The sequence below is a fragment of the Enoplosus armatus genome, chromosome 15 (assembly GCF_043641665.1).
Source record: "Enoplosus armatus isolate fEnoArm2 chromosome 15, fEnoArm2.hap1, whole genome shotgun sequence".
NCBI classification, from domain to species: Eukaryota; Metazoa; Chordata; class Actinopteri; order Centrarchiformes; family Enoplosidae; genus Enoplosus; species Enoplosus armatus.
This window is the reverse complement of record NC_092194.1, coordinates 1,750,968-1,767,584: the sequence shown is the minus strand read 5'-3', so window position 1 is coordinate 1,767,584 and position 16,617 is coordinate 1,750,968. Positions and strand designations below refer to the sequence as shown.

The following is a 16,617-nucleotide window of genomic DNA, read 5'->3' as shown; positions in this document are numbered from 1 at the left end:
AAAAGACGTACCAGTGAAGTCTAAGTTTTTGTAGTTTAGATCAGGTCCGGACTCAACACACACACACACACACACACACACACACACACACACGCATCATTATCACTGGTCTAACTGGCAGAACCTTTGTCGTTCTGGGATCAATGCTTTCATCAGCAAAATGGGTTATAATAATAATAATAATAATAATAATAATAATTTCTTTATTATCCCCTTGATGAAGGTCGTCCTTTCACTCTGGTTAGTCATTTCTACACACACACACACACACACACACACACACACACACACACAGGATGCCAGTAAAAAAAAAAAAAAAAAAAAAAAGTAAAATCATTTTCAAAAAAAAAACTGTTGAAAGGAGGGAAAAGAAATATTTGAGAAGCAGCTTGCCGCTAATATGCTCTCCCATTTGTGTCTGTGAATACTATCTGACGGTTGTGTGTGTGTGTGTGTGTGTGTGTGAGTGTGTGTGGAGAGCGGCCTAGATGGATTAACAGCACATTTACAGTGATAGGCGCTAAAACAGAGGAAGCCAAACCCCGGAGACGGTGGTAGCCGAGGAAGGCGGCGGGAATTTGTAGCTGCGCCTCGCCTGCGTTTTTTTTTTTTTTGTTGTTGTTGTTGTTGTTGTTGTTTGGCCTCCACCCAAGCCAAGCGCCATGTTTTTTTTTTTAGCCCCTCTATTTTAATACCTGTTGCGTCCCCCCCCCCCCCCCCCTCCCCCTCCCTCCCACCTCGCTGCAGATGCCGTGGATGGTTCGTCAAAGAGTTTGGTGTTTATTTTGAGCCCATCATTTTTAGACGTTCCGTTTCCTTTTGATTTATTTTTGTTCTTCCTTCAGCTCCCCCCCCCCCCCCCCTCCCCTCCCCTCCCCCCCTGGTGAACTGAAATCCTGTTAGCGCTCCTTGCCTGACTCACCCCGAGCCTTATTAGGTAAATCAGGCCAAAGCGACGCTTCTTCCTTTTTGCGGCGCGCAGTAATCACGGGCGCAGAACACCACAGCCAAATGCACATTTTGTTTCTTCCGCTTTTTTGGTCGTTGTTGTTTTTGAACGTGCCCTGAAAGTAGCTTTGGCTGACTTTGGGTATTTGTAGGAAACATTCCTTACGTACGCGTCTGCGTTTGAGTGCAAAAAAAACTGAAACTTTGCTCCTGCGGTTCAGAACCGGATCCGGTTGTTTCCGGGTCGACCGGCGTGTCGTCACTCGCGCGGGACGCCGGCTGCATTTGAGGTTCGCCTGGCGCTTTCGGGTCACGTCGCGATGATCGTTAAGGGTTTTTTTTTTTTTTTTTTTTTTTTTGCAGGGGTCAGTGTCAGCTGTGGAGTGTGTTTGTTCCAGGTCAGCTCTTTTCTCCGCTTTATTCTCTCCAGTGTTTGTTACTGGACAAAATGCACTCTTTACTGTACGTGGCTGCTCATTTCAATAGCAGAGGACAGATGGCTGCGAGCCTGCAGGCCACACACACACACACACACACACACACACACACGCTGACATACAAACATGATACGACACACGATGCATGCAGCACAAACATGCAACACACACACACACACACAGTCAGAGGGAGCGGTGCTGTTGGTGTGTGGAGATGTGGGCTGACAGAGCTCAGATACTGTACACCTGCTCTCACACACACACACACACACACACACACGTTTCCTGTAGCCGTAGCAACAAAATAAATAATAATAATAGAATAGAAAGCTTTAACCAAAATAACAGCCTCCATTTATATTTTTTACACTTTGTTCGTGATGATGAGGAAGACTAAGATGTGTTCAAGAAACATTTATTTCTATAGCCCAGCATCACAATTATTATTATTATTATTATTATTATTATTATAATTATTATATTTCCAATCTGCACTTCGTGCGACCCCCCTCTGTCCTTAGACCCTGATGAAATCTTATGATTCACTGATTAATATTTGCAATTTGTAAATTGTTAACACGCTGGCGACACTCTGTAGCTTTAGGTTTAGCTCAACAGCATGCTTGTGTGTAAATGTATGTACATACTGTTTGCGCGCATGGGCACAGGTAAATACATATTTCCCTTTTTGTTTCTGTCATTTCTTAATCAACACTTTAATTGCAGCACTAATAGTTGCGCTCGCTGTCCTATTTATATTGCTAATACTTCTACGACAAGTAATAATTGCTGTTAATCCGGGCTGTATTACGCACAACAATGGGTCCCAAACTAGGGTTTGAAAACAAGATGACGATGAAGAACGATAAAAGATGATAAAAGTCTCAGCACACTTCGAACGATCTAGGTGGCACAAAGCGCTTCGACCCGTTCTTGTTGGCGTCACTTGAAGGTTAGACCCGAAAACGCCCCCCGCCTGCCTTTGTCGGGTGAGCAGTCTTGGAGGAGGAGGGCTTGAGAGAAAGGCTCAGACCCTACGCCTGACCCATGCTGCGTACGGCGGGCGCAAACGGCAGATCGTGTGCAAGACCGGCAAAGCCCTTTCAAGCATACTGAGGCCTTTAGATAGAGAGCCTCTGGTAGTTAGGATCCTTTCCAGCCGGATTTTGTGTGGTACCAGTATAATAATGTGTTGCTCGAGGTGCCCAAGGAATTCAAACCCAACATTCCAGTAAACAATGTGAGAGTGAAACACAAGTTTTGCAAATGTCCAGGTGTTCATGTCCTATCTGACACGTCTCTTCTGTTTTTCTCATTGGACTAGCGGAGGTTGAGCATCCAGATGGCGGCCTGCTCTCCGACTCCCTACCGCCCCACCCGCTCGGCCTGCCCTCCCACCCGCTCGGCCTGCCTCCCCACCCGTTGGACCCTAGCCTGGCCCACGCCCTGCCCCCCGGCCTCCACGCCGACCACGACCTGTTGACCTGCGGCCAGTGTCAGATGACCCTCCCGCTGGGCGACATCCTCCTCTTCATCGAGCACAAGAAGAAGCAGTGCCAAACGCCGCTGCTGGCCAATGGCTGCTACGACAAGATGACCGACCGGGGAGGAGGAGGAGGAGGAGGAGGAGGAGGAGGGAGTCCGACTTTGCAGAGCCTTCATCACCACGCACAGCGGGGGGAGCTGAGGAAGGTGGTGGAGCCGGTGGAGATCGGCATCCAGGTGACGCCAGAGGAGGAGGAGGTGGGAGGAGGAGGTGAGAGGGGAGGGAGGACGCCCGTCAAAGGAATTTGCCCCAAGCAGGAGAACACACCGGCAGGTAGGCACGATGAACACACACACTTTAAAGAACGGGTTCAACATCTTGGGAAATACACTTACTTGTCTTCTTTCCAAGAATGTCTGCACGTTAAGTGTGGCGATAGAGTAGTTAGCCTAGCTTAGCATAAAGACTGGAGGCAGAAACACCTGCCAAGACCTCTAAAGTGAACAAGTTGTATCTTGTTTGTTAATGAAAATGTGATTTTAGGAGGGGGGGGGGGGGGGGGGGGGGGGTTGTTATCCAGTTCCAACCACTTGCCCCCGTATTCTTGACGTTTGTCAACCATGCCATTAAGGAAGGAAGGAAGCAACAGAAGCACGGGGACTTCGGGTGTTCGGGACAGTGCCGCACCTTCAGCCTTCTGCTGAGACTAAGAGCCACCCTCTCCAGCAAGAGGGAGGGGGGGGGGGGGGGGGGGGGGAGAGAGAGAGATGTTCATTTCATTAGAGGGAGAGAAGAGAAAGCGGGGTGAGACAGGCACATTACCCACTCAAAGCCCTAAACCCCCTCAAGGACTCGGCTAGTTGAAACAAATTGTGCAAAACGTGACAGAGAGACTCACCCCGACTTTCATGGAGAAATCCTGCCTAAGCCATCTGCTTAAAAAGGTGAAAAGCTCATTAAAATTCAAACAAGCAAAGGAGGGAGAGAGAAAAACCACGATGAGAGGAGAAGGAGAAAACAGAGAAAGAGGGATTATAAAGAGGCTAGTTTCTCCCCCATTCAGAGGGGTAAAGAAGCAGTTTAGCAGGAGAGCAGCTGCAGGGTGTGTGTGTGTGTGTGTGTTGTGTGGTGTGGTGTGGTGTGGTGGTGGTGGTGGGGTTTTTTTTTTTTTTTGGGGTGGGGGTGCACCAGCAGTTATCTCTCAAACCAGTCAAGACGCTCAAAGACAGCCAGAGGGGGAGAAGAGCGGAATATTCCAGTCCGTGGGGCGCCGTTTGCAGAACTTGTAGAACCAGAACTCGGCGTGGGACCGTTTTGGGGCGTAGTGCGCCAGCCTTCTTGGCTCAAACGCCGTAGCTAAAAGGCAAGCGAAGTTCATCTTCACGTGGCATCTCTTTCAACCACAAAGGTAATTCAAGGTGGCCCCGCGTAAGAAAGAAAAGATAGATACGAAGGTGCACAAAAAAAAACGCTACCGAACAAAGGAGTCAAAGTGTTGGTTTCGCCGCAGTTACCGTGCGTACAGAGGAAATAGCCACAAATGCAAGAAAAAAAAAAAAAAAAAAAGGGATGAATTTCTTGGTTTTGCTTGGGTGTCAGGCCTCATATAGTCCGTGTTTCATCCTAACCCCCTGAACCCGAGGAGGTGCGTTTCGTCCTCCGAGGAGTCGCTGGGATTTTGCGACCAGGTTGGTGGTCCGGTTGCGTCATTGCGAGAGCTGCGCTGTTTGTGTTGTTTTGTTTTTTCTTTCCGTTCTTTGGATAAAATGCGCCCGACATTGGGACAGAAACACAACGAAATGCATCAGGAGCTCCGGAGCAAACCCTGAACCCTCTGAAAGGCCTGCGACTGCGCGTTACATGCACAACACTTCGCAGTCCCAGCAGCAGCAGCAGGGTGCAAACAGCTCTGACACAGCCCCAGAGCGCGTGCGCTAATTGATTGGCGTCGGTCACATTATTAGCTCGGCATTATTCATATTTATGTGCATAAGTATATATATGCATTTTCTTTTTTCTTTTTTTTTTTTCCTCCTCCCCCTCTCCTTTTTTTTTTTTTTAAATGCTTGCAATATATCTAACCGCAGTCCTCCTGTGAAATCAACTCCACATGCGCAGCAAAATTGTAATTGCACGATACGTCTTCATAACAGAACGTGCAATAATTTTCACATTAAAAGCAAAAACATATTAGCGGCTCAATTGGACGTGCACTGCGGCAACTGTAAACTATATTGCCGCAATAACATTTTATGTTTCAAAATTACCCTCGGTATTTTACAATTTCCACATGAAATATGTCCAACTAGCACCTTATTAACGCGAGGAGAGGACAGAGGGGTTTATTAATCGAGGCCAATGTTTAATTTGGAGAGAACGCGCTCAGCCCTGCTCATAATCACCGGGGGGATTTGAAATATGGCAGATGGAATTTCTCTTTGCGACTCAGGCCCAGCGTTTTCCTTACCGGTAGATTTTTACACCTTTCATTACCTGGTGAAACTGTGTGTGTGTGTGTGTGTGTGTGTGTGTTGGTGGGGGGGGGGGGGGGGGAGTGATCAGGGAATCAGTTTGAATGTCAGCTCCGAACACGACTGATGAAAACAGCTCCGTAATGGGCTCCCCAGCAGGTCAAACCGCTCCTTCATTCCTTAAGCTTTTTCTCTTCCATTTGTTCTCCGTGTGAATTGGAACACAAAGAGCGAGACGGTTTAAGGAAGGAGTCCTTTTTTTTTAAATTTGTTTTTTGGATTTGATGAGGAAATCAGACCAAACCCTTCAGATTTGTGTAAAAGCATCGCTTGTAAATGTCAACGCGCAGAAAACGCAGTGAAACTATAGTTGTAGAAAAAGAAAACATAAAAAAAAAAAAAAAATCCATTGTATGTCCTTGATACAGTGTGACTGAACTCTTCATGATGATGATGATGATGATGACAGTTGAGGACTATTTGCCCGTGGGGGAAATAGAGACATCAAACGGCACCATTTATGAAAAGGGTGTCATATTTTATACAAATACATATTCTAATGCTTTTTAGCCTGGAGTTTTACAGACACACACACACATATATATAAAAATTTTTTTTCAATTCAATTCAATTTTACATATATATATATAGCACCAACAGAGAACCGGCAGTTCCCACCAATGAGTCAGGAGGCAGAAAACCTCGAGCAGAACCAGGACTCTGGGCACAGACAGAGATGCACAGCAACAACAGCAGCAGCAGCAAGAACTACTCTAATAATAACAGAAATATGGCAGATAATTACAACTGTAGCAGTGGGGGAGTCGGCCACTACTATTTAGACCTTTTCTTTTTGTCTTTTTTATTTTTATTTTTAAATATTTCTTCCCGATCATCTTGATTGTAGTTCAAAAAGTGTGTGATTCTGTTGTGGGACAATGTCCGCTCTCCTCCTCTTCCCAACACTTCTAGTCCCGTCTCCTGGACATTAATGGTAGCTATCAATGTCATCGGTAGGCCACTGTGTGTGTGTGAGGGAAACGTAACATGGAGAATATATGAAAGCACCATCAGTCCCTCTAGGCCTCTCACGGCCCAACCCCCCCCCCCCCCCCCCCCCCCAACCCCGGGAAAAAAAAAAAGCTTTGATCTCACACGAATCCATATCTGTGGGGGAACAGAGTTAGCAAACACCCAACTCAGCTCCTCCCAGCGGCAGATGTCGGCGTCGCTCCGTCATTGGAGGCGTAGCTCGAGTCAGCGCAGCTGCTAGCCGTTAGCTAGTTAACGGACGATGCTAAGAGCGCTCGGGTTGGACTTCCTCCTACGCTGAACTGAGCGCTGACGACGTGCGGGTTCTTAGCGTTAGCTGGTGTGCTGAGGCTCCACCAGTGCCTGTCTCACTGGAGGACTCGTCCCCAATATCCCAACGGTTTCTGATAAACCGAAATGTGCCTTTCTCACCTTCTAGCATGCGGTGACCAGACTGTCCCGGTTTGTCCCGGACTGTCCCGGCTTTCGCTCCAAGTCAAATAACGAGCACCAATATTATGCTTTTCGGGCGCTTACCTAGACATTCATCATGTTCCGTCCCACTCGTTATGACCTAACCCGGCGTAAAAAAAAAAAACACACACACACAAACGGCGCACCACGCGTCTGAATTCAACACTCCTTTGACGGTGCCAATCAATCAGTGTGTCGTTGTCAAGGCTGTTGCTAGGCCATGATGAGTCACAGCGGCTCACTCCTGGCCACGAAGATGCTGGGCGCTCCGTGGTGTTGAAAGAAACACACACACACACACACACACACACACACACACACACTCCCGTCAACCAGTACAAAACCAACAGCGATGCAGGGTCAAGTTCCCCTATGCTCAAGTGCACCTGGTCTCTCTCAGGTCTGGTGGAGTGGGGAGGGGAGGGTTGGTCGACCTGGCGACCTCTGACCTGGCCGCACACCCTCCAGACGTCCTGTCAGTCAGGTCGGCCAGAAACTCCGCGGTCGGCGGGACCCTGACAGTGTGGATTAGAGGCAAGAGAGGGAGACGTGTCATTTTTACTCCAAGGCACCGCACGTGACATCCGCGTAGCGCGCGCGGATCACTGAGGAGAGTTTAACACCACCTGACACGGTGCTGCGCAGCCCTGAAAGCCTTGTCAGCCAGGGTTTAATTCAGACATTTAACTAAGTCCAGTTGGAGTGGAGTGGAGAGGAACACACACACACACACACACACGCATAAAGGCATGCATAAATGTAGTTTTGACAAACTCAAGCATGATGACACCTTTTTAATCTGACAGAGCCATTTGACAGGCTGAGTGTGTGTGTGTGTGTGTGTGTGTGTGTGTGTGTGTGTGTGTGCCAGCTGTCTCGCTCTACCTCTGCTTTCACACCCGCTTTTTCTGTCGTTTTTTTTCTTCCTCCAGCCGACTTCTTTTTTTCTCTGTTTGTTCCAGTTCATTCTCTCTGTCTCTCTCTGTCTTTCACACACACACACACACACACACACACACACACAGATGGCCACTTGTACACACACACACACACACATGCAGACGCACACAGCTTTAAGTTGACTATCAGACAGAAAAGGGGAATGATTAATACCCATTATTTCAAACGGGGTGTGCGATATGCCGAGTAAGAAAAAACACACATGATGAAAAAAAAGAAGAGCGTGTGTTTGAATCTTATGTAAACAGTATGCACATGGACACACACACACACACACGCACACACACCTCTTCAATAAATAATGACTGAGCGCAGTGGTGTGTCCCTAAAATATTTACCATATGCTTATTTATCTTCCAAATGAAAACTGCACAAAGACTTAACAAAGAGCTTCGGCCCAGTGTCTGTTTGAGTGTGTGTGTGTGTGTGTGTGTGTGTGTGTGTTTGATATAACAGCCTGTACTTTAGAGGCATTACGGCGCCCGCTGCTCTTGTTTTTTTGCGTTGTTTCAATAAAGCTGGGAGGCCTCTCGGATGGAGCGCCGGCCTTTTTGAAGTGGTAATTACTCTGGTTTGTGTTGCACTCGCTCCCTCTGTTTCTCTCTGCCTCTCTCGCCCTCCGTATCCTGTGAGCTTTTGGCTAGTGTCGGTTTTTTGGGTGTGTGCGTGTGTTTTTGTGTTATGTGTGCACACAGTTACAGTCCTGATGCATATTTAATAGGGCCTGCAAGGATGTTGACGGACACACACACACACACACACACACATCAAGCAGTGAGGAAGCTGCACTGGCTGCTTCACTCCTGAACAGTGTTGAACACGTTACGTGAAAGTGAAACGACTCGCTGAAGAAGTACATTACATTATTTGAGTAACTGCCCCGCTAGCGCAATGAATTACATTACTTGTTACATTGCATTCTATGACGTGGTTGTGTTCCAATGCTGCCTCACCTTCACCCTACTTGGAACACTGTCAAGTGCTGAAAGCTAACATTGCTAACACACTGTTTCCTTATTCTTTGGTCAGACAGAAGCTGATTTTTTTATTTTGTTTTTTAAATCAAAACGTAGCCCATTTTAGACAAGTACTTTATTCAGGCAAAGTTCTTAGATGTCAAAAAAATGTGTAGAAACAGAAAAAGCAAGACTTGGCCTTGGCAGCTAGCTTAGCCCTGGTGACTGCGCGCACGCGCAGCTAAGCCGTACAGGTCACGCAGCCCACTTCCCGAATGTACGCTCGCCAGCCATCTAATGAGCCTCAACATTTCAGTTAACCACATCTGGAACTTACTGGAAGGGTTAGTCCTTTCTTTTGGTGGAGGCTAGCTCCTTCCTTACCTCCAGCACCTGCGTCAAGCTAACGTAGGTCCCAGACCAGTTTGGTCACCGAGCACACCTGAGAGAAAACTTGTATTAACTCTCCCATCCGGCTCCTGATAAGACTCCTAAAGGGTTAGACTACTGAATAAAGTAGGGTGACCATATTTTCAAACCCCCAAACCGGGACCCTGAAGTGTACTGCACGTTCGTGCACGAGCACACGCAACGCACGTATGCATGCACTATGGGGGACAATTATTTCAGTGCTTAGCACACCTACCCACTGTACCTTTCAACGCGCCATGAACGCAGCATTTTCGTTGCCGGGTACTTTAAGAAGGAAGGAGTAAGCCTCCCGGAGCTCTTTAGATGGCTAACCGTTAGCATACTGCCAGGTTCTGTCATAGCCTATGACGCTTGCCTAGCAACAGCCTTGACAACGCCACTTTGAACTTTGACGAACCGGGACGTCTGGTCATTGTAGAATGAAGTCATCACGTGACTTAACACGTTACTGCTCAGCTCTGGTCCTGCAGATGTTTCGCTGCAACTCACCGTCCCCCTCTGGAATGTAGACCTGCCGTGTGTGTGTTAGTGTGTGTGTGTGTGTGTGTACTTGATTTTCTCCTCTCATCTCCTCCCCTCCATCCACTTCTTCTACCTTCTTCTCTGTAAATCCAGCATCCTGGACGCAAACCAGACACCGAGAGCGAAAAAACAACCCGAGACATGAAGGCTGGGTGGAGAGACATACAGAGGCACAGGGAGAGAGAGAGAGAGAGAGAGAGAGAGAGAGAGAGAGAGTTTTGCCATTAATAGAGCATAAAAAAGGCAAATCGGCATCTCGTGTGCTTCTTAGCATTTTCAAAATCCCTTTTTTGCGATTTTCGCCTCGTCGCCTCTCGCTGCCGCGTTAATCACTTTGCATGCACTCATTTAAATATTAAAATTTTCTTTAATCATCAAAGCCAGTGAGCATCATGCATATTCATATCATCTTACCCCCCCCCCATCCCCCCTCCTCCTCCATCCCTCCATCCCCTGGATCTCAGGTTCATTACTCTGCTGCACAGCCATTAGCCACTTCCCTAATCACACAGTTTACACACAGGCTAGCCCGTGTGTGCACGCACACACACACACACACACACACACACACACACACACACACAGCTAGCCACCAGCGCTAACCAGTGCTAATCCGCTAACTAGACTAAAAACGCACAGGCATCCCTCCAGTCTGAACTGAGCCGAACAGACTTGTCATCCATCCCGGCTGCTGGATGGCTGGAGCTGGGAGTATTTGTCAAGAGGCTCGATGAAACCCTCATTTGCATAATGACTTTGTAGTTCTGCATTAATAAAATTTGCATATGAAGCCGTGTTAATTACTCCTGATCAGCCTTTTTTGCATTCATGCATGGTAATTTTCGGCGACTTGCGAAAATTGATGTCCTGGCGTCAGGGATGAGATTGGTAGGAAGAGGCTCCGTGTGTGTGTGTGTGTGTGTGTGTGTGTGTGTGTGAGTGAGGATGAAGACAGGGCGGAAATGATGAAGACAAGGGGGGCGTTGTGGGGGGGGGGGGGGGCATTATGGAGGCAGAATAGGTGGCAGATTGCTGTGGTTTGTCTTTCAGGCGGCGTCGTCTCTCTCTGTCTGTCCATAACTTTTATGAAATCTCCTTTAATTGTTGAGAGTAAAAGGAGAGGCTTTTCAGTAAACCCCCCCCCCCCCCCCCCCTCCTAATTTTGTTGTACAACACATGCACACACACACACACGCTCGCGCATACTCACAGAGGCTGGCTGGCAGCCATTTGTGAATCTATTGTTTACTCTCAGTTCTTCATTTCAAACAGCGGAGACTTTATTTTGCTCTCAGCTTCTCAAACTGTGGCGGGTTTTGATCAAGACTGGATTGTACTCACAGCATTTTTGTAAACGATTTTCAGGTTCTAATAAGAGCACGTTTCCTCCTTTCTGGCGTGCGTGTCAAGTAGCAGATTTCCTTTTGACATTTTCTTTTTCGACGCAACAGCCCCCTAAATAGAGCCGCACGTCATCAGATTTACTGCCGTATGATTCGCATTGTGTTTATTGTACCTCTGGAGGACCCTCAGAGGTCCCTGGACCCCACTTTGAGAGCCACTTGGTTTAGCAGCTACTGAGACGTGACGTCTACTTTGCCGTTTTGGCTTTTAATAGCTTTGGAAAATCAGCTTTTCTCTGATGAAAACGGCATCTAAGTAAGGTTGATTTTTAGAAGCTTTCCATTTATTTAAAGCTTTTCCCTCAAGGACCAGCTCATTTTGAATTCCCCACAGGGACGATCAGGTTTAACAAACCTCCTGCTAAACCCAGTTAGAGAGTTTCTTCATGGTCCCTCCAGAGTTCAGGCATTTATTCATGGATTCTTTTTTTCTTTTAAGTTGTGGTTTTGGCACCGGGCTTTGAATGCATGTGTCATGTGTGTTTTTTCTTAGAATCGAGCTCCGGTGAAAGGGAGAGAAAAGGAAAAAGTGTGTGTGTGTGTGTGTGTGTGTGTGTGTGTTTTTTTTGTCGGTGGTCTCTGATTCATTTGAACGCAACGGCGGAATTAAAGCCAGAAGCTATTAGCGGCGTGCAGAGTGCGGGGCGCCAGGCCAACGCAGAGGCACTTCCAATGAGATGGACATGAATCACAGGCAGCCGCGGATAAAGGTGTTAAAGTGGTCTGAAGATTCATCTTTTTTTTTTTTTCCTCTGTTCGCTTTCCTCTCCATTTTTAGCGGGCCTGTGCCCCCCGCCGATCACCTGTCAATCAGACGCGGGGGAGCTTCACCGATCAACCGCCAACCGCCTAGCTCTTTCTCCTCCGCGGGCCTCGCGTCACTTCCTGTCTCTCGGGCCGGGCGCCAAACAGGTTATGGCAACTGTAGTCATGGTCAACAAACGCCCACAAACGTCATCTTTCCAGCCTTTGTAGACTCGGCTGGCAGCCCCTGCTTAACCGCGTGGAGGCAACAAATGACAGGAATACTAAAAATAATGACATTAGATTCGTTTTTGCCTTAATTACCATATTATTTAGACTGAACCCCAAAGTTCATTTGCTGTTGTTTTTACTGCAGCTCGCTCATCTCGACCATTTGCGCGTGAACCCTTGTCGACATGTAAATCTGCAATCGTTCCATTAAGAAATAGACCGTTTCATTATTAATTGAAAAAAAAGCACCCACTTCAGGTGTCGTCAGAGGGGAAAGGTAACCTCTGAATGAAATGTAGGTTCCTTGGTGAATAGTTCACTTTCACAGCAGAGCGTTGGCTTTCAGGTCAGGCGATAACGCGCTCAGGTGTAGTTTGTTTCCAATTGTGTCGCGGAGCGGCGGAGCCGCTTGTCGGGCAGTGAAAGTGAACAGAGAGAGGGGAGAAAGAGGCCTGATCGGGAGGCTTTGTGGAGGCGACAATGGAGTGGATGCAAAGCTGCACCTCCCTCTGCATTCATGTCCTCCAGGGGGGGAAAATAAAAGGCTGCACCTCGCACTCCTTGCTGAATGCCATTGTGCGCTAACGTAGGCTGCGGCGTGTGTGAGAGAGTGTGTGTGTGTGTGTGTGTGTGTGTGTGTGTGTGTGTTTGCCGTCGCCTGCTACTTCCAGTTTCCTCCCTGCTAATTTTGAACGCGGCGCGTTTCCACGTGCGTTTTCCAGTAAGAAGCGGGGTCACGCAGCCTTGTGTTGGCAGCGTTTCTGAACACGACATGGTGATTAACAGCGAAGGTGACGGGGGAAAACGCACCTCGAAGAAGTAATGACCGTGCAAAACAGGAACGAGACTGCATTTGTATTTGCGCAAAGGTGAACTTTGCCACACACTGTGTCCCTTGGCCTGGGATTGGCCATAAATGCAAAACGAACAAAAAAAAAAGGTGTTTGGCACGCCGGTCATCTGCAACTCTCCCTCTTTAGCAGCTCTTTGGTCACAGGGACGCTGTGCCTCGTCTCGTCTCCTCCTGCTCGAAACAGCCGCCACCGCCGTCGCCGCACCACCACCACCACCCTTGTGTCGTCCATCAGCCTGACACTGGCGGCTTTCACTACAACTCTGCATGCGAGATTTGATTTTGTAAAGTCTGAGTTGTCGGCGCGAGAGAGAGAGAGAGAGAGTGAGACCTCAGAAATAGGTAATACATGCAGTAAGCCTTCCTAGTCAAGCTGACATGTTGATGCTTCAAAACCTCCTTGGGACGAAGCAGCGAGAGACACCGGACTAAAAATAACTTGACAATATTGTCACTACACAATAGCAGGCGGCGGCGGCGGCGGCGGCAGCTCCGGGCCGGCCGCAGACAGGATGGAATTACCACAGTATTTTGCTGCGTTGTAGGGTGAGGGGGTGGGGGGGCTCATGACTGCCCCCCTCCTCTACAATGGGCTGTTGGCGTTTAGCACCGGCCAAATCACCACTTAACAAAAGCTAATTTCTCACTTGGTTAAACTGGGAAGGATTAGGGGCCCAGTGTCGGCGCAATCCATGTTTGGTGAAGAGTGAGGGATGGAGGAATGTTAGGGAAGGATTTAAACCTCAATTACAAGGGACTGAGGGCTTTTGTGTGTCCGTGGCGAAGGTGGGACACCGAGGTTTAGCGACTTCGCCGGAAATGTTTGCTGCCTTGTCGTGGGTGTGTGTGTGTGTGTGTGTGCGCGCGCGTGCATGCAGCCGAGGGTGGCATAGCCTGACAAATACATGTTGATCCCCTTGTTTAGGAGGGTTTAAGTCTCCCCAGTTTCACATGCTAACACTGTTCGGGCTGCGCGCGAGGAGGGACGACTCCCAATCAAAGCGCATGAAATTTAAAAACCCTGTTTGTGTCACGTCGTGGAAGCAGCATGACGGTTTTAGTGTTGTAGCTCCCATGCCTTAACCCCCCCCCTTAAAAAAAAAAAGGACCATTTATTAACCTTAAATGGTTAACGGGCTTCACTTATATAGCGCTTCTCTCAACCTTCGCGGTTCCCAAAGCGCTTTTACAGACCGAGCTGCCACGCAAGGTGCTGGCCAACTCAGGGTCTTCAGTGTCTTGCTCAGGGAGCCGGGGATCGAACCCCCCAGCCCACTAACCCCCCCCCCCCCCCCATAGGTGTTACCCAGTGCACCCCTATGCCCCATGTGAAACCCCTTAGACTGCTGCCTTTTGCAAACCCCCGCGAGCATCTTAAGGCGCCACTATGCTTCAAAGGTGCTGCATTTTGTGCCGTCTAACAGCGTTTGAAGTGCTTTTGCAGCTTTGTGAAAACAAGTGCACCCACTTCAGAAAGCAACTGGCCTCCTTTTATTTAGTTTAATACCTTCCGGCACACCGCGGTTTGTACGTACGCACGATCGACTGACACACAACGCGAGTGCCTTTGGGAAGAGACTTGTTATGCCCAATTGAATAGCTATTGCGCCCCCCCCCCCCCCCCCTCTCTCTCTCAGTGACGGCGGGCTCTTTGCTTCTCCTCCGAGTGTGGTTGTTCTTCTTGAGCACCCTCAAAACAAAGTCTTAGCACACAATGGAAGCCTTCGCTGCCCACTGAAATATCCCGCATCATCCCGCAGCACTGCTTAAAGCCCCCTAAACCCTTCAGCGCCACCCCTGCCCCCCCACTGCGGCAGCGACAGCAACTTTTGCTGGCTGACAGAAGTGGCTGTCTTCAGCATCTGTGGGCTTGGTGTGAGGGACAGCCACGGCGGCGGTGCGGTGAAACCAGAGCAGCCTTTCACCCCAGAATCAGATTTGTAGCATCTCTCATCTCCTTGAGACTTTTGAGGGAAGAAGAGCAGGGTGGGGAGGGGGGGGGGTTAGATTCCCCCCCTGAACACCAAACCCTTTTCGTTTGTATCAAAGGTTTGCCTCGCCCCCGCTGACACCCCTGAATTATTCACTTAGAGGAAAAGATAAACAAAGCTCGCTAGCTACAGTTGTTCTATTGATTTCTCTGGGCAACATCACAGATAACAAAAAGAGGGCCGGAGGAGAGAAGCTGGGCTGCCCCCCCCCCCCCCCCCCCCTACACACACACCTTATCTGTAAATAAATCAATAACATGCGTACTTTTTCTCCTGAGAAAGCAGCCCGTGTCCTGTTTCCCAGGAAAGTAAATAATGCATTTAAATGATATCTACTTTGTTATTTAGGTAGTTAGAGCATGTGTCTGTGGATCGGGAGGGGGGGCGGGGGGGGGGGGGGGCTTGCCATGTGGGAACAGTCTTTTCTACCTGTTGGTTAGGCTAAAATTGCCCACCGCTGGGGTAATTTGCCATTCGGAGCGAGGTTGGGGGTTGGCCAAGTAAACAATGCTGGCTCGGGGCCAACAAACTGGCAGCACAGCCCCTTCTGATTAGAAGCAGGCAAATCCTCCCCCCCCCCCCCCCCCCCCCCCCTCCTCCCCTCTCCTCAATGCAGTGTTTTAAAATGCGAGCTGCTCAGAACCTGTTCGCTTCATGTGTTGCGTTACTGGAAACACACCGGGTTGCCACTGGTTGTTAATTCCAGAAACATCTTTGCATCGCATGCTCTCCCATATCCCCATGGCCACGAAGGCTCGTCTGCTCTGTCAAAGTGTGTGTGTGTGTGTGTGTGTGTGTGTGTGTGTGTGTGTGTGTGTGTGTGTGTGCGCGCACGCTCTTTTTTCTTTTTTGTTATGTGCTCGACACACTTGCTAAATTGTTTGGCCCATTTAGCGGCCACTCCCGGCCAACCATAGGATGCCTTAACTGCCCCTTTGGCACCACTTGAAGGCTTTCAGATAAAAAGCATACCTGGGAGGAAATTGCAGGTTTGGCGGGCGCCGTGGTTTCTCTCTCTCTCTCTCTCTCTCTCTCTGTCTAAGGCCGCTTAACCACCAGAGGCTCCTCCATTGTTTTTGCTCCCCACTGCCCCACAACCACATTATTATGTCATCAAGACGCCCAGGTACACTGCCGCGCCGTGCAAACCCACCCGGCTGCGATTGGTCAGTGGATAAAGAGCGGCCGGCCCGCCAGCAGGCCTCGGCCCTTAGCGCGGCCTCCCGCCGTGGCTGCCAGCACCGCGCTGCCATCTGCCTGGCTGTGGTGAGGAGGAAGGGAAATCGGATCAGTGCATCCAGAGTAGCTTGATGTGTGAGCTGGACTTACAACAGCAAGACAAAACACACACACACACACACACACAGAAACACTCAGACGAGTAGCAGATCCAGCAGTGGATGCCTTGACCTAAATGGTCAGTACTTGAGTCTAATGAGCAGTGGAGCAGGCTGGGATTTCAGCTCTGACCAACGCTGGCACCAGCTACACTACCCTGTGTGTGTGTGAGTGTGTGTGTGTGTGTGTGTGACCTATAAGTTCTGCAAAGAGACAGACACGAAAGAGAGATGTGGATCTAGCGTGCTGGAGGCCATATTTAGACCACCTACCCTACTGTAAGGGTTTCAAATGCGGGCTCGGATTTTAGGATTATGGATTTTGGTGCACGGCGAGACG

General features: G+C 49.0%; 1 protein-coding gene across 1 annotated transcript in view; it reads left to right on the top strand.

Moving 5' to 3' along the window:
• The first annotated feature begins 2,043 nt into the window (after window positions 1–2,043).
• The window catches only part of bcl11ba (BCL11 transcription factor B a), a 29,593-nt gene continuing 15,019 nt past the window's right edge, over window positions 2,044–16,617 (top strand). The window contains exons 1-2 of the mRNA XM_070920670.1: window positions 2,044–2,053; window positions 2,710–3,204. Coding sequence (XP_070776771.1) covers window positions 2,044–2,053; window positions 2,710–3,204 — 505 coding nt within the window. The remainder of the gene's footprint in view (window positions 2,054–2,709; window positions 3,205–16,617) is intronic.